The 27,667-nt window shown below is 48.0% G+C and overlaps 1 protein-coding gene across 1 annotated transcript; it reads left to right on the top strand.

Annotated features, from left to right (window-relative positions):
- Positions 1-149: 149 nt before the first annotated feature.
- Positions 150-27,406, top strand: EDEM1 (ER degradation enhancing alpha-mannosidase like protein 1). Its single transcript, XM_065933254.1, has 12 exons — positions 150-820; positions 6,186-6,258; positions 9,378-9,481; positions 10,648-10,819; positions 11,853-12,036; positions 13,101-13,275; positions 15,221-15,341; positions 15,802-15,972; positions 18,018-18,091; positions 18,945-19,041; positions 21,142-21,345; positions 23,639-27,406. Exons 1-12 carry the CDS (start codon positions 309-311, stop codon positions 23,726-23,728), a joined length of 1,977 nt encoding a protein of 658 aa, XP_065789326.1. The 5' UTR covers positions 150-308; the 3' UTR covers positions 23,729-27,406.
- Positions 27,407-27,667: the final 261 nt, after the last annotated feature.

Raw genomic sequence — 27,667 nt, 5'->3', positions numbered from 1 at the left:
GGGAGGGGCGGGGCCTCGCGGCTCTGAGGACGTCCGGGCGGCCTATCGCGCGGTAGGGAGTCCCGGGCCGCTCCCTGCGAGGCCGGGCGGGGCCGGGCCAATCCGGGCGACTGGGCGGGCGAATGCCGGGACTGGCCTGCCGGGCCCGAGGTGCTAGGGGTGGGGGGACAATGGGCCAGTTCCTGGTGCGTCACGAGGGAGTTCCTTAAAGGGGAAGTGAGCGGAGCTGCGGGGCGGACGTGGGGTGCGGTGGTCGGCGGGGAAGGCCCCCCGCGTTTCAAAATAATGCCCGCGGCGCCCTCGCGACCATGCAATGGCGAGCGCTCGTCCTGGGGCTGGTACTCCTTCGGCTTGGCCTCCACGGAGTGCTGTGGCTCGTTTTCGGGCTGGGGCCCAGCATGGGCTTCTACCAGCGCTTCCCGCTCAGCTTTGGCTTCCAGCGCCTGAGGGGTCCCGACGGCCCCGCGTCTCCCGCCTCGGGGCCAGCGGACCGGCCCGGGGGGCAGTCGGGGCCGTCGTGGCTGCAGCCGCCGGCCCCCGGGGAGGCAGAGGGGAGGCGGCGGCGGGCTCCGCGGCGGCCCGGGCAGGGCGTGTGCGGTCCGGCCCACTGGGGCTACGTGCTGGGCGGCCGGGGCCGCGGCCGGGACGAGTATGAGAAGCGCTACAGCAGCGCCTTCCCACCGCAGCTGCGCGCCCAGATGCGCGACCTGGCGCGGGGCATGTTCGTGTTCGGCTACGACAACTACATGGCGCACGCCTTTCCTCAGGACGAGCTCAACCCCATCCACTGCCGCGGCCGAGGACCCGACCGCGGGGACCCGTGAGTAGCCCGCGCCGGCCCGACGCCCCGGACCGCGCGCCGCACGCGCTTCCTTCCGTCCTCCGGGCGGGTGCATTCTTAGGTCCTCCGGGTTCCCCCGGCGGTGCCCGGGTGTTTAGTGTCCCGGGGGCAGCGCCCGGCGCCTCGGCTCACCCGCTTTGAGGTCGGCCTGGGCCAGGAGGGTGCGTGGATGGGTCGGTGGCTGTCTTCTTGATTCTCCTGGAATCTCTGAGTTACTGGACAGCTGAGCCCTTTTACAGATGGGGAAACTGAGGCCCAGAGAGCTGAAGGGACAGTGGCACTGCCGAGGAGTGGCTTGGGCTGGGGGCCGGGGGTGGAAGGGGGCGCTTGAACATCCATCTCCAACCCTTTCTCCAGGTGAGCGTCAAATCAAACTGAAACGCAGCTTCAAGACCAGCTCTTACCTCCCGGCTTCTAGCCAACTTCAACTTAACTGTATAAAAATATGAAAATTCAGGAGTTGATCCTGAGAAGGGACTTTGAAAGCCATGCAGTGAGTTTGAGGCAGAACAGGGCTACACTCTTTCTGCTTGATTGACAGGGGCTGCTCCTTAGGCTGAGGATGGTTAGGTGGAAGGGGGAGAGAGAGGTTGAGTGGTCCAGGTTTAGGGTCCTGACACTCGGGGTGACCTTCCTTGCCCTGTAGGGTCTGTCCCGTAACCTCCCTCACTCTGGTGGCAGAGCTGTGAGGAAAAATCTGCCAGCCCTCCCCTTCTGTCAACCGTGTTTGCAGAGGCTGAGCTCAAGGGTCACCGCTGTTGACCTCGGAGTCCAAGAGGGCAGCACTCCCAGCTGAGGACTCCTAGTTGGAGGGAACCAGTGTGCCTTGACACTAACCCTGTTAGACTGGATAGGTGACTGTCTTTCTGTGGCTCGCTCCCCTAGGGTGGGACTGGAGGAGTTGAGCTGCTGGTCCCTTTGGACATTTGAGGCTTGTGATTTCCTTCACCTGATGAGAAGCAGCCAAGTTCAGTCCTTAGGTCCTAAAAAGGAACTCATACACTAAAGAGAATTGAAGAGTTTTAAAAATGGTTTGATTATCTACAAATTCTTGTCTTAAATTGCATTTGGAGAGAATGATTTTTCATGAAGCCATGGGCACATCCTGGATTAACTGAAAAGGACCGGGCCTTTCTAGAATTGTAGGAAACTGATGAGTTATTTTTTCATGTTTCACTGTATCAGGCTTTATACACAGAAGTGTATTTTCTATCTCATTTTTTTTTGGAGAAAATTTTTAATTAAAAAATTTTAAAAATATTACTGGGCTTTTCCAGATTGGGGGAAATTGAGTTGTTTTGCTTAACTGACTTTGTTTGCTTCCTGATGACATATGCTGATGAGTGGTTTGATTTGACTGTTCAGTGACAGTCTGGATAAGTTGGGGTCAGCTCGCTTTGAGACAGATGAATATGTTACTGTTGGAAAAACGGAGTTAGAAATACCGAAGGGATACTGTATGAGGAGAGTTGTGCCCATGGGTTAATAATAAACCCTTTGGCTAGTCAGCCTTGATGTCTTTGAGGAGATGAAAGAGCTCTGCGATTATGGCAGCCTTGAATAGACCCTGGCCACTTGTAAAGTGAAAAGTTAATTTTTCTTTCTCCTTTTCCTTTAACATAGCTACTCTCAGACTTTAGTATCTTTGAGGAAGCAGTAGGCCACATTTATACCTCTGAAATAAATGGCCAGTAATAAATATACTCCAGATATTTATTTTAAGCAGATGTATTCTTATAATTGTTGTCAAGTGAATTCTCATGATTCATGTTAAAAATAAAATAACTATTGGAATAATATGTAAAAAGTACAGAAACGAAATGCAAGTGCTAAACATATGTGTCTTTTCTTTGTAGTCACATTTACTTAAGGCTTAACTTGCCTGTCTTGTTTGACTGGAGATAGGGTGAGGAGTATTGACATGAAATAAATAAAACCGGAACACTGTTTAAAAATAGCAACTGTTTCTGTCCAGCTACAGATCACTATGCAAACTCACTTCCTCTCACATCCCCAGTTTGGGTTGGAGGATCCAAATTCAGGTTCCTTCAAGTCAATCTGGATATTAAAAATTTGCAATCTCATGAACCAACAATGTTATTTCAGACCTTGGGTATGTGACCCTTCTTTGCTTTCTGCCCAACGCTATTGCAGTTCAAACAAGAAAGCAAATCAAACCAAGCCTATACTGGTTCCCACATGGACTGGTTCCTAGGCACCTCTCGTTTAGGATGGCTCCTCCACATTGCTCTTCCTTCCTGAGATCCTGGCCTGTTCAGAATCAGGCGCAAGTCTTTTTTTCCATGACGTCGTTGAACTGTTTGAAGATGACTGTCCTTGATCTACTCAGTTCTCCTTTTAGGTCCTCTCCTTGAAGCTGCCGTTCCACATTTTAATATCACACGACAGTTGAATACTGTTGTGAGTTCACCTTCCTGTTCCTTTGTCTTGTCTCCCCAGAATATCAAATCCCTGGAAAACAGGGACTGTTTGTTATATTACCTCTGTGCCTACCCAGCACCAGGTAGCTTTCTGAACAGGTTAAGTTTATGTGGGAATTTTTTTTTCTTTTTAACACATACCTTTAATTTTGAACACTCTGTGTGACCGTTACCAGAAATTTCCTATGAAAGGCCAACGTTCTCTCCATCTTCTCTGTTCTGGGTTGAGAAGAACCTTAAAACTTCAGAGTGGGATGAGGGTCATGAAGAGCCATACGTGATGAATTAAGTGGGGTGCCGTCGTGGTTTGGCAGCCACTTATGTGGAAAGACGAGCATTTTTGAGCCCAGCCTGTTACCAATTCTTGAGTACTCGTTCCTGTACCAGAAGTTTGAGTTCCTGGCCAGGCTGGATGGTGATCAAGAAGATCTCTACAGAACAGGTCCACAGTCTTAACTGCACGGTGGGCTGGCCTGAATGGAATCATGAGAGTTTGGTGCTGTTAGGCCCAGAGGCTTTTGTGATGTTTATTTTTTCCTTCCTTCCCCTCTCCATTTTTCTATTTTTCTCTCTTGGCACATTTGAAAAGAGTGTGTATCAGTGATCTGGTGAAAAGAAAGTGAAAGTCACTCAGTCATGTCTGACTCTTTGTGACCCCATGGACTATACAGTCCATGGAATTCTCCAGGCCAGAATAATGGAGTGGGTAGCCTTTCCCTTCTTCAGGGGATCTTCCAACCCAGGGATCGAACCCAGGTCTCCTGCATTGCAGGCGGATTCTTTACCAGCTGAACCACCAGCGAACCCTGATCTGGTAGAAAATAATTTAAAGGTGTTTTAATGAACGCCTTAGATCTTTTGAGTGGATTTGTCTGACTGAATGGAGAGAAGGAAGTACCAGTATCACAAATACAGTTTTTCCCGTGACAGCTCTTGTACCGGTTCTTTGTCAGTGACTGTGAGGGTGTTCTGTTGAGAAGTATTTAAACCTGAGTCCCTTTTAGCTATGTCCTAAAAGCAAAAACACAGTAAAACATGGGACAGAGTTCAGGGCTCCAGACCAGTCACTCCTTCCAGGGGCCGGGGCCAGTGGAGAGGGCGACAAATGCCACAGAAGAGGGTATTGCTCGGGAAGGTGGTCACACACGGTTCACCCAGCATCTAGCCTGGAGGCTAAGTGATGAGGGGCCCCATTTTCTGCTGAGATGGGTGTTTGGAGCCAGCTCTTTGTTTCTGAACAGCAAAGCAAGGGAGGTAAATATTTAAGTCCAGCAGAATGATCTGGAGTTGGCTGAATTGAGGATCTCTCTGTCTCCTTTGCCCTTCTCCTCCAGCTTTTAATCCTTCCTATACTCTTTCTGGCTGGCACTGCCCTGGAAGTGCAGATTTGAACCCACAGCTTGTGTCTTGAGAGGACCTTTTACGATTGTGTACGTGTGTTTAGAAAGAATCAACAGACGGAAGCAGCAGGTGCAGTTTTTCAGCCGTGCGGTGTGCTGGCTTCATGGCTGTGAGACACAGGTTTGCCCGGGTTCCTAGACAGCCCCTTCTAGATAGCCTGCTGCATAAAATGTAGCTAAAGTTTAGATATATGTTCTTTGCCTTAGGCTAAGTGGCATAAGCAACATAAAACTAACGTTCAGGTAAGAGAAGATGTGAAGTGTTGGAGCTGTTTGCACCTGCGCCACATGGGGCCTGCTTCGCCCCAGCTAAGGCACACAGGAGGCCTCTGAGAGGCAGAGCAAGCATCAGGAACACAGAGATGCTTGCTGTCCCCAGGGGTGTGGGACAGGACCCTTTAGAGACACCCAAGGAGTCGGTAATGTGGTCTGGGGATTGGATGGAAGATGTCATAATATCGGTGCATCCGTTGCTGAAAACAAAACTATGGCTTTTTCACTGTGGTCTTTCATACTCATAACCTTTAACAGTCATCCTGTTTCCCTCCTTACTTACATCTTTTTCATTTCTCTCCTCAGTTCCAAATGTTTTCAAGCTTCTGCAGTTATTAGTACTTCCTGGGTCTGCGGGGATGGGATGGGAATAACTAAGCCCCCTAGAATTTGTCAAACTGACTTTATGACTTGCACTCTTTTTCCATCCCCACCTTTCCCAGATAAATTATTGTTGTGTTGGTTGCTTTTTTAGCGTTACAAAGAACTTGTCAGTTAACCTCGCTGCGGTCCTGAAGTTGGCATCTGAAGATGATTTCAGAATGGGTGTTGATTGTGGGGCAGGAGGTGTGTGGCAGAAGCATTCACACAGCTCTCCTTACGAGAAGCCCTGCCTTTGTTTCTGTTAAAGTTCCATCCTGTTAAACCTCCTCAAGATGGATGGAGCTGGGGTGGAAGGGTGGGGTTCTTTGGGTGAGATGTTAGTGAAACAATGTAGAAAGCAGTTAATTTATTCCCCCACCCAAAGGACAGATGAGTGAGATGGGGACTGTAGTTGAGGTATTTATTTGCTGCTTTGTGTGTGTAATCTGCCACAGTGTCTGATTTCTGGATTTAAGTTTTAGTTACAGTTAATGTGACAGGGCCTCTCCTTTTTCATTCCTAACGATTTCAAAATCAGAGCTTTTTGAAGCTAGACAGAGAGATCATCTGTGGCGATAAAACTGGATCTCAGAGCAACGACTTGTTTTCCATTTCCTTGCTTCCTGTTTCATGCCCTTCTTTTATACCATAGTATAAATGCATGCATCTCTGCTCGCTTGTGACACTGTAGAGGTTGTCCCTTGTGTGGCAGAAGGACCATTGCCCAACTGATCCATCCACAATAGTCCCTGAATAAATAAAAGCTTCCAGCAATTTTAGTTTCTGATGAGTGTTTAGTTTTATTGTTTTTTTTTTCCCCCTCTTTTAAAGTACCTTTGTGTAATTTTCATTTCATTTCTTTTTCAGTTCAAATCTGAATATCAATGATGTGCTAGGGAATTATTCCCTTACTCTGGTTGATGCATTGGATACCCTTGCAGTAAGTGTTCAGTCTTATTATTTTTTTTGAAGTTAATTAAGATATTTTGGAGTTAATACTTTTGCTTCCCCCCAGGGATGAGAATTGCAGGAAATGTGATACTCAGAATGTATTCATAGTCATTGTTATTTTAACGAACTTAACATGGAGAGCAAGAAAAACACTGAAGGTAAAATGAGGGGAAATGTGATCCCCCTAAAAATGTGAAGAGGGCAGTGTGATTATTTTGGGGAAACCTATTTTTGTCCCAGTTTCCCACTATTTTATTCCTTAAAGGAACCAGCTTACAGTTACTGGAGTTAAGATTTCTGAAGTGAAAGTCAAGATCTCCAGGGGATAAGATCCCCTGAAAGGACCCACACCTCCTGACTCCCTGAGAGCAGGTCCAAGCCCTGTCCCAGCCTCTGCAAGAGACCGTCTGTGTGAACACTCTTGTGTTCTTTGCTTTCTGAGTTGCGTGTGTACACTGCCAACTCCAGACTTGGGCTGCCAACTTGGAGACTGCCTTTACCTTCTGAGCCCTTATCGGTTTCCCTCAGCTGGAGACCTCTGCACACATTTGCACATGGAGAACAGGCAGGCCCCATGCACGGTTCTTATCACCAGGCTGCCCTGTGCGTATGCTCTGCTTCACGGCGAGGGCCTGTATTCCAGCAGAATGTAAAAAAATTTCCTTATACACCTGGTTTTACTACCTCTTGGCTCTTCTTCATTGTTTCAGCATACTTTTACCATTAGAAAATTTTTACTGTAGCCGATTCCCAATCCTGCATTTTAACTGTCCTTAAAAGAGTTTAAAAGTGTCGGGAGTTAGAATTGGTAACGCTAGCCAAGTTTGCATTACAGCTGTCCTAGGTCTTGGCGAGCAGCAGAATTACGAGAACTTGGGGAAAGCTTGAGCGGTCTTTGTGTGTTCCCCTCGGCTCACGGTCTGCAGGAAGTCCAGGGCTGCGTGCTGCCAGGCTGTAGTTACGCAGCAGTTTAGTTTCCCTTCTCACTTTAATTTCTCCTTCTCAAGTGACGGCTGCTGCCTGTCAGTATCTACCGTCACTCGTCAGAATGGGCCCAGACTGGTGGCGTTGTTTAGTCACTCTGTCGTGTCCAGCTCTTTGCCACCCCGTGGACTGTAGCCCGCCAGGCTCCTCTGTCTGTGAGATTTTTCCAGGCAAGAATACTGGAGTGGGTTGCCATTTCCTTCTCCAGGGGATCTTCCCAAACCAGGGGTCAAACCTGGCGTCTCCTGCATTGGCAAGCAGATTCTTTACCGTTGAACCCACCCAGGAAGCCGCCCAGACTAGTATGTTCACCTTAATTAGAGTTAACTCATTGAAGATACCAGAGGCTGACTCAGCCTACAAGTATTGCTTTAAAAAAAAAATCCCAAGACATATGCATATATATATAGCTTATGAAAGGCCGCCTTTTCTCCCTGAGCCCTCTCTTTTGGTTCCATTGTATCTTTTTCTCTCTCTGCCGTGCTTGTGAAGTACAGAGACCTCGCCTCTGTTCATCACTGCGCTCTGTCCACACCTCATGGTGTCCGATACGTGGTGGGAGTACCAGTAGGTGTTAAGAAAATGAATTTTGACGAATCTTGACATTTCCCAACACAGATTCCAAGGGTGTGCTCCCGCAAAGGAATTCTGTTCCCAAACGAACTTGAGAAATCTCCCAGTCTGCCCACTCTTGGAAAGCCACAGTGCACAGCAGCCTATTCAGGGCTGTGAGAAGTTCTGCTGTAAAGAAGCCTGTGTAATGCTTCTGTCCAACCCAGCTTTTCTTAAGCCCGAGTGAGCGATTTCAAAGCATCATTACTCTGTTCTGTAGCTTCTAAAATGGTAAATTACAATATGTCACTGAAACCTTCCTCCTCTGTCTTGCTGGTGCTCCGAGCTCATATCAGCATCTGCAGCTGCTAACAGATTGGGCTGCTGGTGAACACCTGCAGGGAAACAGACCCATTCTGTGGTTTTCAAGGTAGAAATACCCGGCCTTTGATGTACACTGTAACCTTCTTCTTCAGATGTTACTTCTGTTGAGGTTTCCCTTTGCTTTTGCTAACATTTTAAACAAACTGTAACAGGTGTATTTGGGAAACACTCAGACAATAGCAGTCCCTTGACTACTTGATGCAACTTGCAGCAGGATTGCATAATCTTGTTAAAAAACGAAAAACAAAACTAAAAGCCAGAAAAGAAACTGTATTTTTTCTGCATGGAACAGCAAAATAACAGTGAGGGGGAGAAAGAGAAAAAAGATGCACTAGATCAATAAATCCTAGGAGATAAGACACACTTGAAATAGTAGTGTCTCAATGACATCATTTGTTTTTTCTTTCTTTTTCTTTTGGATGTGTCCTTATGTTGTCATTATAGTCCCAGGATGGTCATAAAATTTTGAACAGCATGAAAACATTTCAGTTCAGGTTAATTTATCATATTTTATGCTCAATTTGCACTTCACATAAGAGAGAGAAGCTTGGAGTGATACCATCTCCACCCACCCAAAAATAGGAATCATAATTCTAGAATACTTTTTACAGAGGACGTAGGGCTAGTTACTTGCATGTTGTGTTGGTTTTGAATGCCATTAGCCTTATGCTGTCCTCCCAAAGATAATACCACTATTTCTCAACGTGTTCAGACATCTGGGTAACAAGCAAGGAGTCAATTTCCCAGATGTTTTAGCCTCCTGGGAGCCAAGCGCCCAAGCTGTTGAATTATTTGAGGAACAGAGGGAATATCATGTTTTTTGTTTCTTTAATTTTGGAATTGGTTTTTACTCATTTCAGGAACTTCAGGAACTGTAATGCCTGCCTTGCTAAATAAGATCAGAGTGAAGCTGAGGGAGGATGGGAAGGGGAGATGAGGGCTGCTAATGATTTTATGAGGAGTTATTGTCAAAGTTTTGCCGTCTGGTTCTTGAGTTTGGTGAAAATGGGCTTGCCGTCTGTCCCAGAATGTGTTCTAAGAGATAACTGGGGTTTTCTGTTTCTACTCCCATGAGTGGCAAAACCACAGCACGTACAGATGTTCAGATGATGTGGCCCAGCTCCTGCGATCATGTAACCTCAGCGTCATTTCATGCCATCATAATGGCTTGTGTTCCTCTTTTTAAAGATTATGGGAAATTCATCCGAGTTCCAGAAAGCAGTCAAGTTAGTGATCAACACAGTTTCCTTTGACAAAGATTCTACCGTCCAAGTCTTCGAGGCCACAATCAGGTAAAAGGATCGTCAAACAGGCTGAAAGCCGCTCTTGTGTGTGTGAGTGAGGGGAATATCACTCTGAGAGTGCACAGGCCATGGGGTCCAGCTAGGGAGTCCATGTAGACCTCGCGGGCTCACTGTCCCTTTTTCATCTCTTTTGGATGGATCAAACAGAAACAATTGCCATTTCAAGGTAATTCCATTTGGAGCTAAATAGAAAGACACTTTAATGTGGATTTTAGATAGGTGTTCCTTTAAAAGAGTTTTTCATGATTTTACCTTAGGTCTGGTCTCATTCCCTTCACTGTGTCCTAGGAAAACCCCTGTGTACTTCTGAAGAAATCAGAGTTTCTCATCTCACCTACCACCTGCAGAAAACCACTGCTGACCTTGTGGGTCACTTTGCTCCCTGTGTATCTTTCTCTCTCCCTCCTTTCCTCTCTACCCACTTAACTTCCTCCATCTCTCACTCTAATGTATTGGCTCATGTTTTATATCTCACCTTTTTAGTTTGATAGACTGTGCCGGCTTTCCTAGTCCACTGAAACTTTGAAAATTGTATCATTGCATAACATTCCAGATGTAGCATTTATTTAAAGTTCTGAAAGATGTCACAGTCCACTTCAACTCATTGGAGAGGACGTGAACTCATGGCCCCTGAGGGCTGGGGATGTAAGCTGGTGGCCTCCGCCTCTCGGTGGGTCATTCTCTCCTCTCCTCTTCCTCTTCCCCTCCTTGCCTCTGCACCAGAAGTTGGAGAATTTCATGTTGTTTGGCAGCCAGAGCTACAAAAGTTACTTGGTATTTGTTATCTTGCTCTTTTCTCTTTTCTCCCCCAAGTGAGAGAAACCAAGAGTAGTTTATTAGCACTAAAAAGTGATATGATGAGGCTGCTCCCTTGTGATAAGATGATGACGATGACCAAACACGGTTATCACTAGAAGTGGATTATTCTTAGTGGACTCAGATGGATGGATCGCCTTCTCCCTTTCAATAGTGTGCTTAGCTAGCAATTGATTGTTCCCTGTCCGGGGCCAGAAGGAATGTCAGGGGGCCAGTAAGTTCAGCCCCTCTCATTCAGGCAGTGCTAAGTCCATAGAGGATTTGAGCTTGCTGCTGTCATTCTGAACCGGATTGTACAGCCAACATGGTTTTTATTCTTTTGTTCTTCCTGTCCTTAGGGTCCTGGGGAGCCTTCTCTCTGCCCACAGAATAATAACCGACTCCAAGCAGCCCTTTGGCGACATGACGATTAAGGATTACGACAACGAGCTGTTGCACATGGCTCATGACCTGGCCGTAAGGCTCCTCCCTGCCTTTGAAAACACCAAGACTGGGATCCCCTACCCTCGGGTAGGTGGACAGTTTCCATACTCACTTCCTGCCTGAATGAACACTCTTTGTTGATGAATTTATTTGTGGGGAGGAGTGGGGCTGATGTGGGAGAGGAAATCCGTGTCCTTAAGAGAATTTAGTCCTAAATATGATAGACATAGGTTTTAACTCACTCAGCATTTACTGAACACCTATTGTGTGCTGGGCATAGGACATATCTGACTTATCCTTCCTCTTAAGGGAGTTACGTTCCTCCTCTCAGTCTTCTTAACCCCTTTTACAGGTGGGGTTTGTATCCTGTGCTACAACAAAACAGTGAGGGGAATTTGTCTTCATTTCTGACCTGGGTCCATTTCCCCAGACACCTTCACATGTATACCATAGGAGTTCAGTGTATGTTGTTTTGAACATTTCACGTGGATCTTTCAAATAAAGCCTGTACAGACCAGTAAGTTAGCTGCTGATTTAAATGCAAGATCTGGAAGAAGATTCTATCTTTGTGGCATCTGATTTGCTGAGCCCAGAACTCCTCTGGGAATTGAGTCAACCTCTGGGTAACCAGTGGAGAGCTGCCAGACCTCAGGAGCCTCCATGATGGAACAGGCTGTCACGTTCTTGCTGGGTGCCCTTTCTCTCCCAGCCCGAGATTTGTTAATGTTTACTGAGCAGGACTGGCTTCATAACAGCTCAGTTAAAATTTCTGCATGATTCTACAGCTTGCCTTTGTCCCCTGTACCAAAGCCTGGTGCTGCCTAACCTTGAAGAGAACCTGGACATCTGCTGAAAAGAGGCATATTAGTGAATATCGTTATTGTGATTCCCCCCAAACTGGCTCTTATGAATGACACAGGGCCCTGGTGTTGGTATCATCTTGTGTGTGTGTGTCTTAAACTCGTCCCCGTGTTTGTCTCGGATGTAGAGTGGGAGGCAGGGGCTGACTTGCCTGCAGTGAGCCTGGTTCCCTCGTGGAGTGTGGTCGCTGCGACTGGGCTCCTGGCCACTTGAGTTCCTTCACTCTTGCCACAAATCCTTTGTCTCTTCCTATCCCCAGGTGAATCTAAAGACAGGCGTTCCTCCAGACAGCAATAATGAGACGTGCACGGCCGGTGCCGGTTCCCTCCTGGTGGAATTTGGGATCCTAAGCCGACTGCTGGGGGATTCCACGTTTGAGTGGGTGGCCAGGCGCGCCGTGAAAGCCCTTTGGAGCTTGCGGAGCAGCGACACGGGATTGTTAGGTGCGGGACCTGTCAGGTCTTGGCGCCGAGAGCGTCACCCCCTTTCCTTTCCTCCTTGGGGCCCTCCCTCCTCGCCACTCCTTTTTCCTTGTGCCGGGGAACCTGAAAATTGGCAACTCAGAGAGGGGGCCCTCAGTGTTCTTGCATGTGACTTTTCTCTTAGAGGGAGGCTGGAAGGTTTGATGGCATGGAGTCATGCTTCTCCTATCTGCGGGCTCCCTTCTGATTCGAGTCCCTTGGCATATTCCGCTTGAAAATAATTGTTAATGGGAATGCTATAAAAAGAGCTGCCTCGGAGGCAAATGATGTTGCTTCAGTACGAGGTTCCAAATATAGGAATTTAGAGTTAACTGGTAGAGTGACTTTCTCCTTTAAAGAAATCTCGCCATGTGATAGTAGGTTGAAAGCCAGATTAAACCAGTATTAGATTTTTCTTTTTTTCCTCCAGAATTTTGGTCAAGATGTTATTAAGAAATTATTTCAAACATACTGAAAAATTCAATTTCCTACTGAAGTAGGAAAAAGGGTCATGAGCCCCTATGTACTTCATTATTTATCTTCAATAATTATTAGTATTTTAGTACCTCAAGATGTTATCTTAAAATAGATTGTTGCTTCATAACTGTCTTGTTTTGAGAAATATTTTCTTCTTGCCACTGGGAGGGAATTGGATTGGGGATCCTGGAGCCTAGAGTGTCATTGCGAAAGCACTGACATTTAAAAGTGTTTTTTGATTATTTCTTAGGTTCTCACAAATTTGTTGTATTAACAACAGGAGAAATAAAATAATTGCCCCATTTGTCACCCAGTGTCACCCCAAACTGTCATCTTTAAAATTTTCCATAAGTCCTTGCAGCCTGTCACATGAAACTTCTGTACACAGCAGTTTAAAATTCTAATATAGATATTTTCAGTCTTGCTTACATTTGTCAAATCACGCAAGAGGCCTTGCACCTTGCCTCCTCTTTCCTGTGCGGGATGAAGGTACTCAGGGGCCACGGGGCTGAGGTAGGAGGCCCCTGTCCCCCAGCCTGGGTCCTGACGAGCTCCACGTATTTTCACAGGCAACGTTGTGAACATCCAGACGGGCCACTGGGTGGGCAAGCAGAGTGGCTTGGGTGCCGGACTGGACTCCTTCTATGAATACCTCTTGAAATCTTACATTCTCTTTGGAGAAAAAGAAGACCTAGAAATGTTTAATGCTGCATATCAGAGTATTCAGAACTACTTAAGAAGAGGGTATGTCTCCTCACCGTCTCTCTTCTTGTTTCATTGAGCAGGTAGAATGTATCGTGAAGTATTCATTTTCTTTTCCACGTAATTCACGGTCTCTGGTCTCTGTCCTCATTTTACTGCCTCCTAGTTGTTTGCTGGTCATTTGGGGCTGAAGAGGTATGTTGGCTCTTTACGGCTGTGTAACAAATTACTCTGAAACCTTGTGGCTTAAGCAGCGAGTGTTCTGTCACCAATTCTCACGAGGTCGCCCACAAGCTCTTGGTGGGGGCTGCAGCCATGTCACGGCTCGGGCCAGGCAGGAGGGCTCCCTCCCAGGCTTCAGTTGCTCCCTGGCTGTGGCCGGAGGCCTCAGTTCCTTGCCACATGGACCTCTCCACAGGCAGCTCATGGCAGCCGGCTGGCCCAGAATGAGAGATCTGAGAGAGACAGAACCACCAGAAACCACCCTGTGCTTTCACGCCCTAATCTGGGAATGACAGCCAGCACGTCTGCTGGACTCTTGTTCACGCGCACCAAGGTGGATGCAGTGTGTGAGGGGCAGCACAGAGGTGTGAGAGGGGTCGCTGGGGGCTCCTTGGGGGATGGCTGCCACAAGGAGTGACACGTCCCTGGCTTTCTCCGGCTCTAACTGTACACAGAGCTGTCTTGTAGCACGGTTGTTTTGGTTCACTTTCCAGAGAAGTTAGGTTCGGTCGTTATACTTGATGAGAGCAAGGACAGTTACCACATTTTTTCCCCTCTGTGTTTGTTTTCTTAGTAATTATTCTTTATTTTTTAAAATTAATTTTTATTGGAGTATAGTTGGTTTACAGTGTTGCATTAGTTTTTATTATACAGCAAAATGACGTATTTGTTAAAAACAATACTGTTGGCTGCTTGTCAGCTGTGCGTTCAGGATGGCCGAGAAGTGCCATTTGAAGCTGCAGCAGCTTCTACCCTCTGCCTCCTCTCTCTTCCTGGCTCTTCCCCTGTGCACTTGGCGTCTGTTAGTGGCCAGTGCAAGTGACAGCTACTGAGTTGCCTACTTGGTAGGATTTTCTTGGACGTATTTCCACTCTAGCTGTTGTACGAACATGCGAGTGCTGTGTTTAGGTGATGGGCTGTTTGGCCAGAGTTCAGTCCTTTTTGCTTTTTAAAGCCCCTGCATCTACTAAATGGAGTGGCAATCCCTGAGCTCCTTGCTCTGATATGCTCCTCCAGGCCCAGGCCCCGTGGTGCAGGAGTCTATTAGAGATGAGACTCTTGTGCAGAAAGAACTAGGATTCCCCACTCAGGTCAGAACTGACTCACTCTTTATACCAAATTGAAAGTGAAAGTTGCTCAGTTGTGTCGGATTTTGCGTCCCCATGGACTATACAATCCATGGAATTCTCCAGGCCAGAATACTGGAGTGGGTAGCCTTTCCCTACTCCAGGGGATCTTCCCAACCCAGGGATTGAACCCAGGTCTCCCACATCGCAGGCGGATTCTTTACGAGCTGAGCCATAAGGGAATCTCAAGAATACTGGAGTGGGTAGCCTAATCCCTTCTTCAGCGGATCTTCACGCCTGAGGAATCGAATAGGGGTCTCCTGCATTGTAGGCAGATTCTTTACCAACTGAGCCAAGAGGGAAGCCCTGTACGGAAATGCTTTTGCATTGGCTGGGAAATATACCAAATTACATGGAAATGTTACTCAAACCTGCATGTCAAAGTGCTTTCTGCAAAGTGCAGTGACAAGTCAACGTGTTACGATGGCCAGCTTCAGAACTTTTGTCTTACAGTAGGTGTCATCTCATGCTAGAGTACTGTATTGACAGGGAGAGGCGGTCTGTCTCCAAAGGTTTAAAGAATGTGTTGGGAGCAGAGGTTGATGTTGATTCCACCGAAGTGAAGCTGCAGGGGCTGACGGAGGAGCAGGGCTAGAGCCGTGTCTCTCCCCTCTCTGACCGTTCTGCTTGCTCCTCAGCCGGGAAGCCTGTAACGAGGGGGAAGGGGATCCGCCCCTCTACGTCAACGTGAACATGTTCAGCGGGCAGCTCATGAACACGTGGATCGACTCTCTGCAGGCCTTCTTCCCTGGGCTGCAGGTATGTCACAGTTGGGTTTGCTCAGTGAAAGAAGTCATTGGAAAGGGCTCCGTCCCCTCTTTTCTTTTTATGGTTCCGAAACGTTCTCTGGCTCCTTCAGATTGGGCAGTTCACGGCACAGTGTGTGTCCATTATTCTCTTTGAAAATTACTCCCCTCTGAATCAGCGCAAAGCCATGCCTGAAAAGTAAAGGGTGTGAGATTTCTGGTCCATCTCTCAACAGTCGATGCTTTGCTCATGAGGAGTTAGCCTCTTGTCCTCTGCAGTCTTCGGGGATATGGCGCTGTTGGCCAGATGGGGGTGGCGTCTGTCCCACAGGCAGCTTTTTGGTTGGGTCTGTGTCCGGCTATGTGTGTGGATCAGATAGCCAGTGGGTAGAGGGGGAGCCCAGGGCCCGTGTGTCCTGTCCTGCCACTGTGAGAGCCCCATCCTAGCCTGGGGACCCGCGTCTTTCCCGCAGGTTCTGATAGGGGACGTGGAAGACGCCATCTGCCTGCATGCCTTCTACTACGCCATCTGGAAGCGCTACGGGGCCCTCCCCGAGAGGTACAACTGGCAGCTGCAGGCCCCCGACGTGCTCTTCTACCCACTGAGGCCCGAGCTGGTGGAGTCCACGTACCTCCTCTACCAGGTACTGCTGGGAGGACCCGGAGCAGTCGGTTCCCAGGGAGTGCTTGCTGTCAGGTGGAGAACCAGTTCCTTCACAGTGACTGTTGGGGTGACCGCCAGCCCAGAGCCTGGTGAGCACGGAGCGTCAGCTGTGGTTCCACAGGACAGGGAAAGCGCTTGCGGTCACGTACACGTACACGTGTGACCCACATTCTGCAAAGCTGGCTCATGGCTTCACTCCAGGACTTGTTTCTCCCATCCTTAAAACAATCAAGAGGCAGATTTGGCACTCACTGCTTTCCAAATATATTGGACCAAAGAACTCTCCTGGAGGGACGCATTTCTGTCCTCATGTACTGTGGAACCCTGGGCTGTGTAAATTATTCAGATGAACAAAGTCTCTTTCTTATCTGGAAAGGGAATCACCTGGGGTTCATCTGAATACCTATTTTTGTTTAATCCTTAAAAAAAAAATAGTCTTCTCTTTTGTGAAATTACTTGAATGCCAGAGGAAATGTCACTTTAACTGTGAAGACTCTTTTCCCCCACAGTTTAAGGCAGATATTTGTATCTCTGTGCACGCCATGCATATATACACACCGGGAGCTGTCAGCCATTCGCAAATATAGCACCAGAGCTGCTCACTTTCTGAGAAGCTGGCCCTCTGTGCGTTCAGCAGCCATATAATGACGTGTGTAGTGGGCAGGCCCTTGCAAGGAGATCTTATGAGTTCTGCTAGCAGGATTAGTGCTGTAGTTTATTTTTTTTTTTCATTTTGACTGCACTGGGTCTTCTTTGTGCGTGGGCTTCTCTCGTTGCAGAGCACAGACTCCCGAGTGTGTAGGCTCAGTGATTGTGGCACATGGACTTAGTTACCCCACGGCATGTGGGATCTTAGTTCTCTGACCCAGGATCAGACCCGTGTCCCCTGCATTGTAAGGCGAATTCTTAACCACTGGACCACTGAAGAATTCCCAGTGTTGTAGTTTAGATTTTTTCAAAAATTTAATTTTTTAATTTTTTCCAAAATTTAATTTTTTCAAAAATTATAAAAAAACAAACAAACACCAAACCCTTGCCATTTACATCTAAAAGAGGGAGAAATCCTGTGCAGCTGGTAATTGACCTCATAGGTAGAGAGACCTCGTGAGCTGTAGGTAACCTGTCAGGACAAGCCAGACTCTGATTCTGCCTCCCTGAACTCAGGGCCAAGTCAGGCCACTCACACTCCGAGGGTGCATGAGGGCACCATCTGAGGCCTCCCCTTAAGCTGAGGTCTGTTGCCCTTGGGTTTAGGCTCTTGGCTTCTGTCACTGTCTTTCCTCTTGCAGCTTCTTCCTCACATTGACTTCTTAGAAGCCAAAGAAATCTTCGGCTTTACGCCTTGCCCTCTGAAGCTGCTCCCTGCATTCTCCTAATCCAGAGACAGTGACTTTGTGGTCGTTTGCTTCTGCTGCTGCTGCGGGGTTGGCACTGGGAATGGATTGTAGATGATCCCCAACTTTTAAACTAGTTTTGGGAGGAAAGTCTTGTCCTCCCAGAGAATTTTTCTTCCCCTCACAAAACCATCTATGAGCCTGTGACAGAAGAGAAAGCAGCCCCAGGTCTGCGTTGTGGGAGCGATTAGAGAACATAGTGTGGAGGCCCCTGCAGATGCTTCAGAAATCTTATCCCCAGGCAATTCTTCCCAGCACTGTGCGTGGAATGGAGGCAAAGTCCTGTTTCCCTGTGCTCGCGGCTGACGTTTCTGAAGAATTCTGAGGCAATACAGAAACTGGATTTGTCCTTAGATGCGGGCCTGTCGTGATGGGGATCAGGAGAGCCAAAGGCGGGGATTGATCTGCCCTGGAACCAAGCCTTCTTGCCGTCCCCACCCCCACATTCGCGTTAAGCAGGTTGGAGGTGCACTTTGACCAGAATTCACAGCACACCTTAGTCCTTTAACCTTCAAGACCCTGCAGGATAAAGTGACCGCGCCTCCTTGGGAAAGCCCTGCAGGCAGCGCAGTGTGTATGGATGGCATGTCTCCCAGGCCCCCTGGATCACATTCTCTCATGTTCTCTCTAGGCAACCAAGAATCCCTTCTACCTCCATGTAGGAATGGACATTCTGCAGAGTCTGGAAAAGTACACAAAAGTCAAGTTAGTTTCCTAAGTTCCTTCCTTCTCCTGTTGACCACTTTTATTTTGAGTCATTCTGGGGTAATAATATTCTATTTTGTGTTTTACTTTTTAGAACAGACTCTTAATGTTAATTTTACAGGGAGATTCCTTACTTTTTGTGTAGTAGAACCTGCCCATTATAGTGTGAATTAAAATTTTTTTCACCTTTATTCCTGTAGAGTTCCAGCAGACTCTATGGGCTCTTTTTAAGTAACTTAATTCCCTATTATACAAATAATACATATACTAAAAAGTTTAGGGAGTATAGAAAATATAGAGGTAGAATATTATCACTGTGATCTCCATATGCAGAGATAACTACCATTAGCATTTAAGTATAGTCTTACACTCTTTTTTATACATTTATGTATGTCTGTAATGTGTGTATATATGTATAAAAACTAAATTTTGTGACCCGCTTTTCTTAACCTAGTAGTAATATAAATATTTTCTTACAAAATACTGTTTTAGACCATCCAAATGAGAAGTCAGTCTACAAGTATTGGGACATGAAATGTAAATCAGTCCTTTAGAATTTGCTGCCAGGCATTTTTCTTGGTGTCTTGTCTTGCTTTTGGTAAACATTCTCCACCACCCTCATAACCCTTTCCCAACCATTCACCTGGTGATTTGGCTGCCAGACCACTTTTTAATGAATTTGCAGACAGTCAGTTGAGGCTAAAAAAAAAGGTAGCCTTTAAACTCACCCTATTTTGTATTCCCTGTGGTGTTTGATCGTTTGGTTATTCTGTTAATAGATTGCTTCTGCCTCTTAAATGAACGAGCAGGTGGGAGGGAGCACTGTGGGGCTGACCGGACGATTGTCTCCTAGGTGCGGCTATGCTACGCTGCATCATGTCATTGACAAGTCCAAGGAGGACCGGATGGAGAGCTTCTTCCTCAGCGAGACCTGTAAATACCTGTATCTGGTACGTGTGCTGTGAGATTCACCCAGAGCTTTTCATTCTGCTGAAAGCAAGCGTGCCTTTTTTTTAGTGGGTGGATAATTGCTTTACAATGTTGTGTTGGTTTCTGCCGTATGACAGCATGAATGAGCCGTAAGTATGCACATGTCCCGTCGCTCTGGAGTCTCCCACCTCCCCACCCCATCCCACGCCTGTAGGTCATCTCAGAGCATGGCCCTGTGCTATGCAGCAAGCAAGCGTGCCTTTTGCTTCCATCTGTCATACACGGGCAGGCACTGCTCTGTGCTGGGCGTCTCGCTGGCCCAGGGGTGCCACCATGTCAGAACAAAAGCACGTTGCTGTGTCCCCCGTGGTTCCTGGCCTCATGGAGGAAGTACTGCCGAGGACACACACACACAGAGACCTAGCGTCACACAGTGTGTGGAGTGCAGACAGCAGTTCCTAGAGGACCCTTGTGAGCCTGGGGGTCGGAAGGCTTCTCTGAGGAAAAGAGCAGGGTCTCAGATCTCATTTCCCTGACTTGTGTGTTCTTGTGAGACCCACAGCCCGGCCAGCTCCCTATCCAGACACACATGCTCACCAGTTTGGGTAGAAACTGAACTTTTGGATCTGGAAGAAACCTTTGGGATCATCTGGTCGGTGTTCATTCTTCCCCTTGGGATCTGCCATCTCTGGAGGGAGGTCAGGGCACTTGCCTTGGGTTCTGGGGATGTTGACGTGGCAGAGCTGAGGCTTGAGCACTGGCCCTGATACCTTGTCCAGTGCTCTTTCCACTCGACTGCTCAGCCATGGACGTGTGAGGCATTTGCACCAGGGCATGAAGCTGCTTTTCTCCTCTCAAGGCTCCAGAGGTCGGGACTTCCTGGTGGGAAACAGCATGGTGTTTAGGCCAAGATCCGGAGATAGCCATCAGTGGTGATAGGTTTGCTGTATCTGGTTCAGTGGTTTCCAAGCCTGGGAGGCAGCTGGATTGGAGTCACCCTGTTAAGATTAGAGCCATGTTGAGTTGGAAGCTTCAGAAGCAGGCACAGGAGTCTGTCATTCTGCCAAGTGACTCAGGTGGTTCTTCCAGACATCCTGTCCCACAGCCTTGGCACCTGGGATGTTCACGGAGCAAATCCTGGAGTGAGTGAATGAAGGAGACCCCTAGGGTGTTTGAAGGGAAAGAACTCGATCCGGTCATGGGGGAAGGTGGAGAACCTGGACTGACCATGTTCTTCTCCTTCGAGCTGTGTACACACAGACCAGCCCCGCTGAGTGTTTTTTTTCTCATTTGTAAAATACTTGAGATGCCTGTAAGGATTTTTCCCATCTTGAAGAGATCTGTTTCTACATTTTGCCTTGTTTGTCATTTTTTGCACACCTGCCTTCTCCCACTCTGGCCTGTCCCTATTCTGCTAGGTAGGTCTTCTTTCTAGATGCCCTCGCTGCACCCTTCACCCCCACGTCCACTGCTGAAGGAAGGGGCTGCCTTGGGTGCCCTGCTCCCACAGGGCCCGTGCAGGAATGTGTCAGGGCCAGACCCTGGGGGTCCAGGGAAGAATAAGCCATGTACCTCCTTCCCTCTGGAGTTTTTACAGTTTAGGGCTGAGGTGGGGGCCAGTTCCTGAACCCCAGCGCTTGAACTCTCAGGGGAGTGGGGCGAGGAGCACCATCCGGGGCCTGTACAGGCTAGTGTCACCGGGGTCTTAGCCCTGGGCTTTCTAACCTCTAGGTCTAGGTGGGGTCAGGGAGGTTCAGACATCTGAACTTAAACATAACTGCTGATTCTGCCCCACGGGCTTCCCAGGTGCTTCTAGTGATAAAGAATCTGCCTGCCAATGCAGGAGACATAAGAGACGCGGGTTTGATCGCTGAGTCAAGAAGATCTCCTGGAGGCCAGTATTCTTGGCTGGAAAATCCCATGGACAGAGGAGTGGGGCAGGCCACCAGTCATAGGGTCACAAAGAGTCAGACTGGCTGAAGCCACTTAGCATGCACACCTCACAGCCTGGGTTGGTCTGAGAGCTTAGCAAGTTCCTATCTGTAAGTAGTCTGGACTCACCCCTATGAATTAGTTCCAAACATGCTACAATTGTATCTGTTTTTTTTTTCCCCCACTAGCTCTTTGATGAGGAGAACCCAGTACACAAATCTGGAACCAGATACATGTTTACAACTGAGGGACACATTATATCTGTGGACGAACATCTCCGGGAGTCACCCTGGAAGGAGTTCTTCTCTGAAGAAGGAGGGCCGGACCAAGTGGGAAAGTCTGGGCATAGGCCTAAACCTCAGGAGCTGAAAGTCATCAACTCCAGCTCCAACGTAAGTTGCTATCTCCGGGGGGTGATTTGTCTGTGGAGGAAGAGAAAACACTCCTCATCACGTTGTCATCCAGGGGTCCTGACAGAATATTCCTGGACCCGCAGCTTGGATAATTTGAGAAGAGTTTCAGCAAGGGGCCGTTTCTGTAGGTGCCATCGGGTGTTAAGGACACCGTGGGGCCAGCAGCCCGTCAGTGCTACGGGCTGAGGGGCCAGTGGGCAGGGTGGTCACGGGAACCCTGATGCAGAGAGGCCTGTGCCAGGGGCGGCCCCTGGGCAGGAGCCGCTGCCCTGGGTGGGCTTCTGTGACTGTGGGAAAGGGGCTGGCAAAGGGAACACAGCGCTTCCCATCTGCTGGAGCTTCTCGTGGGCCAGCCCTGCCAGGAGCCCGAGGGCCAGGGAGCCTGTGCATAGCATCCCTCGGGTCAGGATGTCCCTGGAGGTCCAGTGGTTAAGACTCTGCTCTCCCAATGCAGGGGGTGCATGCTTGATCAGCTGTCAGGGAACTAAGATCCCACATGCCATACGGTGTAGCCGAAGAATTTTAAAAGTGCGAGATGCATCTGGCCCCATTTAAAGGGGGTCTCAACTGGGCACGCCTGGACTGTCCCGGGAGCAATGGGGAGGGTTTGGAAACAAGTGCTCGAGTCCTTCCTCTTAGCCAAAGGTAGTTGTGTTGGTTTGAGCCCAGCAGGAAGGTCTGGCCGTGGGTTCTGCATCCGGTGGTAGAGCGAACCTCACGATCTCACACTGCATTGTACGCCAGCTCCCTCCTCAGGAGAAGCCTCCATTGCCCAGAGTCCTGCCACCTCCCCCCAGGCTACCTGGGTTAGGGCATGCCCTCTCCTCCCAGACTGTAGTTTTTCCCTTCGTGTCTCATTGAAAGTCTTTATTATCAGTCTCTGAACTAAATCGACAGGCCAGAGCAGAGCACAGTCCTTGAAATTTCCATTAGGCCATGGAGTGTAGATTAAATGAATAAAACACAACTGAGAAGGAAAGGGAAGGGCAGAAGGAAAAGTAACCATCTCAGCGTTTATGGAGCTCACATGTGCTGAGCACCAGTCTAAGTGCTGAAATTAAGTATGTGAAGTTCTCAGAGCAGCCCGGGGAGGGGTAGGTAGTCGGTGTGTCCGTTTCATAGATGGAAACAGGGAGGCCCTGAAAGGGTCCGGTCACACGGCGGAGCGCACGGTGGAGCCCTGACTCGGACTGAAGGAGATGCTCCCCTCACAGACCAGATCCCATCGTGCCAGCGCCGGGGATGTGGGCCAGTCCCTGTGGTCCTGGTGCTGCTTGGGCTCAGCGTCCGGTGTGGACGGAGATCTGCTCCCCCGAGTGCTCGTCAGTAGGAGGCCATGTGAAGCGCTGTAGGGACATGGAAGACGGAGAAATTAGCCTGCTGGCAAGACAAGGAGGGCTTCACTCGGGAGCGTGCGTCTCAGTCGCTACTGGAATGATGAGGGGGAGGTTCCAGAGGGACAGGCAGAAGGCACAGCTCCTACAAAAAGCAGGAGCTGGGAGGGAGGGTGGGCACCAGCTGACGGACCTGTCAGTCTTATCTTGCAGAGATGAGGCCCCGGTCTAGCAAGTTCTAGTAAGAGCAGCAGGAATGTGTTTCTCTGAGGAGGGGCATGAATGTGTGTGGAGACTGCTTCCACAGAACACGTTTGGTTTTTAAACTTAGGTCCCCTCTGAGAGAGAGGAGAAGAAAGCTTAGCACTCTTAAGCATATAAATTCAGAAAAGCAACAGTTTTCGAATAGCCAAAGTTTTTTTTCTTTTTGCAATTCTGGGTCGATTAAACACCCAAGGGATACAGCTTTTAGTCCAGACCATCTGTACTTGCTTGCGTGTATGTCTCTATTTTTTTGGCCACACCTTGTGGCATGTGGGATCTTAGTTTTCCGAGCAGGGATGGAACCTGTGCCCCCTACAGTGTGGAGTCCTAACCTCCAGGGAAGTCCCTGGGTGCATGTCTTTAGTTTCCCTGGGTCTCTACATCTTCATCTGTAACTTACATCAGTGGTCTTAAACTGGAGGTACCTGTGCTCCTCAAAGGACTTCAGGCAGTGTCGGGGGACGTTGGTTGTCACAGCTGGGGGTTGGGGGTGAGGGGCATATAGGTGGAGAGGCCCAGGGATGCTGTTGGCCATCCTGCAGTACCCAGGATAGGCCCAAAGATAAGTGCCAGGATGAGAAACCCCAGGGGAGGTCATCTGGTCACCCCTTCTGAGGGATTAGCACACAGGGTTTTAACTCATTCAGATGGCACCTCATTGATTTTCTTTCCAGTGCAATCGGGTTCCTGATGAGAGGCGATACGCCCTGCCCCTAAAGAGCATCTACATGCGACAGATTGACCAGATGGTTGGCTTGATTTGATCTGCCCTCCTCCGTGTGGTCTCATCTGAAACCAGACCCCAAACAGCTGAATCCCGGGCCAGGCCAAGACCCGATCCGAAGTGGAGGAGGACGGAAGTCTGGCCATCCACGATGGTGTAGGAATTTCTTTCCAGCTCCCCGCGCACATCTGGTAGATCCTCGCACACTTTAGTGTTTCTCTTCTGTTCAATAAAATCCCCGGTTTGTCTTAAGGATATACTTTGAAGTGGAAAGGTACGTAGAAGCTGGCCTCTTACGACGTGCCCCATGGACGGGCTGTCTCTGGCTGGATCCTCAGAGCTTCCTACTTCGGGGTCTGTCGAGTCAAGTCCCTCTGCCTGCGCTCGTGTGACTGCAGCCTGACTGCCTCTCCACCGGAGGATGGTGAATGAATTTCTGTGCAGCAGGTCCTGTGGCTCCCCTGGCCACCCTGTTTATTGTATTTTGTTACCCTCTCTCTGGATCACTGGGCTCCCTCCCAGGTCTCCACCCATGACTGTCAGTCACGTGGGGGAGAATCCCGTTATGCATCTGTGCCCCCTGTGTGATTGCCACAGTGACAAGATTACCTGCTCACGAAGGGAGCCAAGTTCTAACAGGCAGTCTCTTAGGTTGTCACATCACCGGATAAGAGCTTAGCAGGTCGGTCTTCCAGGCGGTGGTCTCTGTTTCTCATGAGCTTACCTGAGGATCTCCCCCACTTTCAGAACCAGGTGCCTTTTAGGGAGAGAAAATACCTATGATCACCTGAGTCTTGTATCTACTCACCAAGGATTCTCAGTTCTGACCGTGTTTGGGTTGGGATTGTTTTGTTTTCATTTCCTGTGTCTAGTGCCAATTAGCCAAGTCCGGGAGAAAGAAATGACCAGATGACTTCCTGGCGTCCTTGAGCCGTTTTTGTGTAATACAGGCTTTCGATTAGTGCCTTATGTTTTTGTTTGGGCCACTGGGTGTCACAGCTGCTGCTGTGGTTTTAGCAGGCTGGTTTCACATTGCTCCTTGCTGAGACCACAGTGAAAGGGGGATGGATGGGGAATCAGGTAGACAGATTGGGAAAACTTCTTGGCCCGTCCTTGCCTTTCAGCCTGCTATTTTAAGCAAGCATATATACAAAGGAAGTCGTGCTAAAGCGCCTCTTTTCTTTGTTGTCATTATTTCCTTAGCGAGAATGGCCTGTGTCTCTTTCAACTTGTGCAGAGCGCTCAGAGAAAGCAGAGGTGGGCTTGAACCCTGAGCTTGGCTTCCCTGTAGCGTCGGAGGTTGAAATGAATCTCCGCAGAGAGGGTAGGAAGTCTCTTCAAAACCTCCAACTTCACCGGTCGTGTGTGGTGCCCCCATTACTGCTGGCACACTTCAAATGATTTTTAGTTTTTTTAAAACTAGAAGAGAGTGCTGCATAAGCCATTGCATTTCCTATCAAAAGAGAGGAGTTTTATTCTTCTTGAAAACTTGTGTTACTGTTTTTTAAAATGGATATATAATTCAGTTCTTTGAGATTTCTAGAAAAGGGATTTTCAGTAATAAATGTCACAGTAATAAATGCCTGTCTTTTTAACATTTACTGTGCAAATTGTTTTAAAGGAAAAAACACATCAAATGCTTCTTATTTTACATTTTTTCTTCATTTTAGAAGCATTCTATTTATCAACACTGTCTCATCTACTGAATAGGAAATTTTCTTTGAGGATATCCTATATTTTTTCAATGTTTTCATTGCTTCATTGAAACCAAAATATCCCATTTTAAATACATACACATACACAAGTGTCCCTGCACCTTTTTTCCAGGTAAACCAAGGTGGGACTATCAGTGAGCCTCTTGGGAGAATGGGGCACCTCAGGGAAGAAAGTGGGCCCTCTGTGATCACACTGTTGTGTGATCACACCCCCAAGACCCCCTCCTGTGGGCTCAGGCATCCCATCGCCCTTCCCGCTCTGGACCAGGGGCCAGGGCCTGAGTGTTGCAGAAGCACCTCAGGGCTACAGGTTGATGGGAGGCATGTTCTCTCCCAGCTTCCAGGCCCTGGGCTTGTACCAGTTGTGAGTCCGAGGGTGAGGGGCTCATTCTCACCCTGGTTGCCAAGCTTTCAGATTGCTATCAGTGACTGGATGCCAGAATGCCATCTCTTGCTAGTTACAAGAGAAGGTTCTCTGAGCCACGTTCAAAACTTGCTTTCTTTTTGAAGATCAGAATGTCGACAACTGTGATATATCCTGTAGGGATTTTGCTGTTCTTTCTATTCTGTGTTGGAAGAGATTAGGGAGGGGAGGGCTGAAGACAGGAGTGTCAGGGGAAGTTCCTTGCTCTGTGGCTTACCCTGGGAACACCCTGATCCCAAACATTCCGTGCTTTGGAACAGTCCAAACCATCCTTGCATTCCCATGTGCAGCTAGTGTCTAAAGACTCCTCTTTAGTTGACCCAATGAAAATGGTTTTGCCAAACCTTTATGGGAAGTTACCTTACGTTTGTGGGTTTAGTTGAAATCTACCCCCACAGGGTTTTAAATCGTTCCAGGGCAGGCTTTGCGGGTTGAGATGGTGTAACTGAGGGATTCCGTTTCCTGGAGGAGGAGGAGGTGATGAAGGAAGTGTTTGCTAGCTCTCTGATTGTCCTGGCCTGGGTGAAAATCAGTTTCTATGTTCAAGTCTGTCCTTGAGAGCTTCTGCATCCCCTGGTTCTGAGGCTGTCCTGGGTCATAGGGCAAGAGCACACACTTCAGTAATTTTCTAGGTATTTATGCTCCAGGATGGTGTCTGTGCAGATGGAAGTTCGTCTCTAACTCCCTGGCTGGATAAGTGCGGTGGTGCAGTCTGAGGGTCTCAGCTGAATTCCTCTCTCACCTCCACACTGTGTCCCCCACCAAAGAAAAACACCTCTCAGCCATTTTCTTAGCTCACTTGATTGAATGATTGCAAACTGTCATCCTTTGCTTTGGATTTCACAGACGCAGTATCAGACATTCCTTTTTTCCAGAGGTCTTTCTCTTTTGCTGATTTCAAATTTAATGCTGGTTAACAGGTCGGGCTGGATGATTGCCCTAGCCCCTCAGTGGCTGAGCAGGAACTTTAGGGGAAAAAATATCTTGATCTTTCTTTTCTTTTGCATTCCCAGACATCCAGCTCCTTCTCTAGTGCCTGTTCCTGCAGGGCAGGAACTCTTGTGAAAGTGAGAAGGGGGGGTCTCTGGGCTGTGTCTCCAGGTTTTATAGGGCTCAGGGTTGCGTTCCCAACTTGAATCTGGATGTGAATCTGGCAAGAATGTCGAGTACCTGTGGACCTTCCCGATTCATTACCCCCTTCCCTCTTCCTGAGAGGCAGAGAAATAATATTTTGAAAGATATTTTTAGTTTTAAATAGCAAAACACAAGCTGTATTTATTTATTATGCCCAAGAAAGGTAAATCTGTTTTTACAAAAGGAAAAAAATCTAGAGTTGGAAACTCTGGGAAAACCTATTGAAATACACAAATGCTTCTGTCTGTAATGTGCAATATGCTTTGCAACTATAGATGATATTTTATGTGTAACCTGTAAATAAGAAATGTATTTAAATTAAAAGGGAGCTTTTTGTAAAAGGACCAAATGTTCTCTTATAAATGTACTAAGAAATATCTTGCTCTTGGAAATTTATTAGAATTTTTATGAGTAATTTTTATTAAAAGAATTCTTTTTTTTTTTTTGAGTTGTCATTTTGTTTCTGTTTTATGTACTCACATACGCACATTATATGGAGCACAGTCTTTAAGGGAAACATAAAACTGGATGAATAAAAACTTTATGTTGTTTTTTTACAGCTCAGCCCTGAGTAATACCACTGCAGTTTGTCTGCCACGCCGTGATTTACCCGTCCTTCACATGTGGGTCAGAGCCACTTCTGATGACCTTTGTCCTGTCCCTGCCCTCTTCACCTTGGCCTCTTTCTCCCAGGCACTGATTCACT

This window comes from Muntiacus reevesi, chromosome 4 (genome assembly GCF_963930625.1).
Source record: "Muntiacus reevesi chromosome 4, mMunRee1.1, whole genome shotgun sequence".
Classification (NCBI taxonomy): domain Eukaryota; kingdom Metazoa; phylum Chordata; class Mammalia; order Artiodactyla; family Cervidae; genus Muntiacus; species Muntiacus reevesi.
The sequence above is the reverse complement of the archived record's forward strand: the minus strand, read 5'-3'. Positions and strand labels throughout refer to the sequence as shown.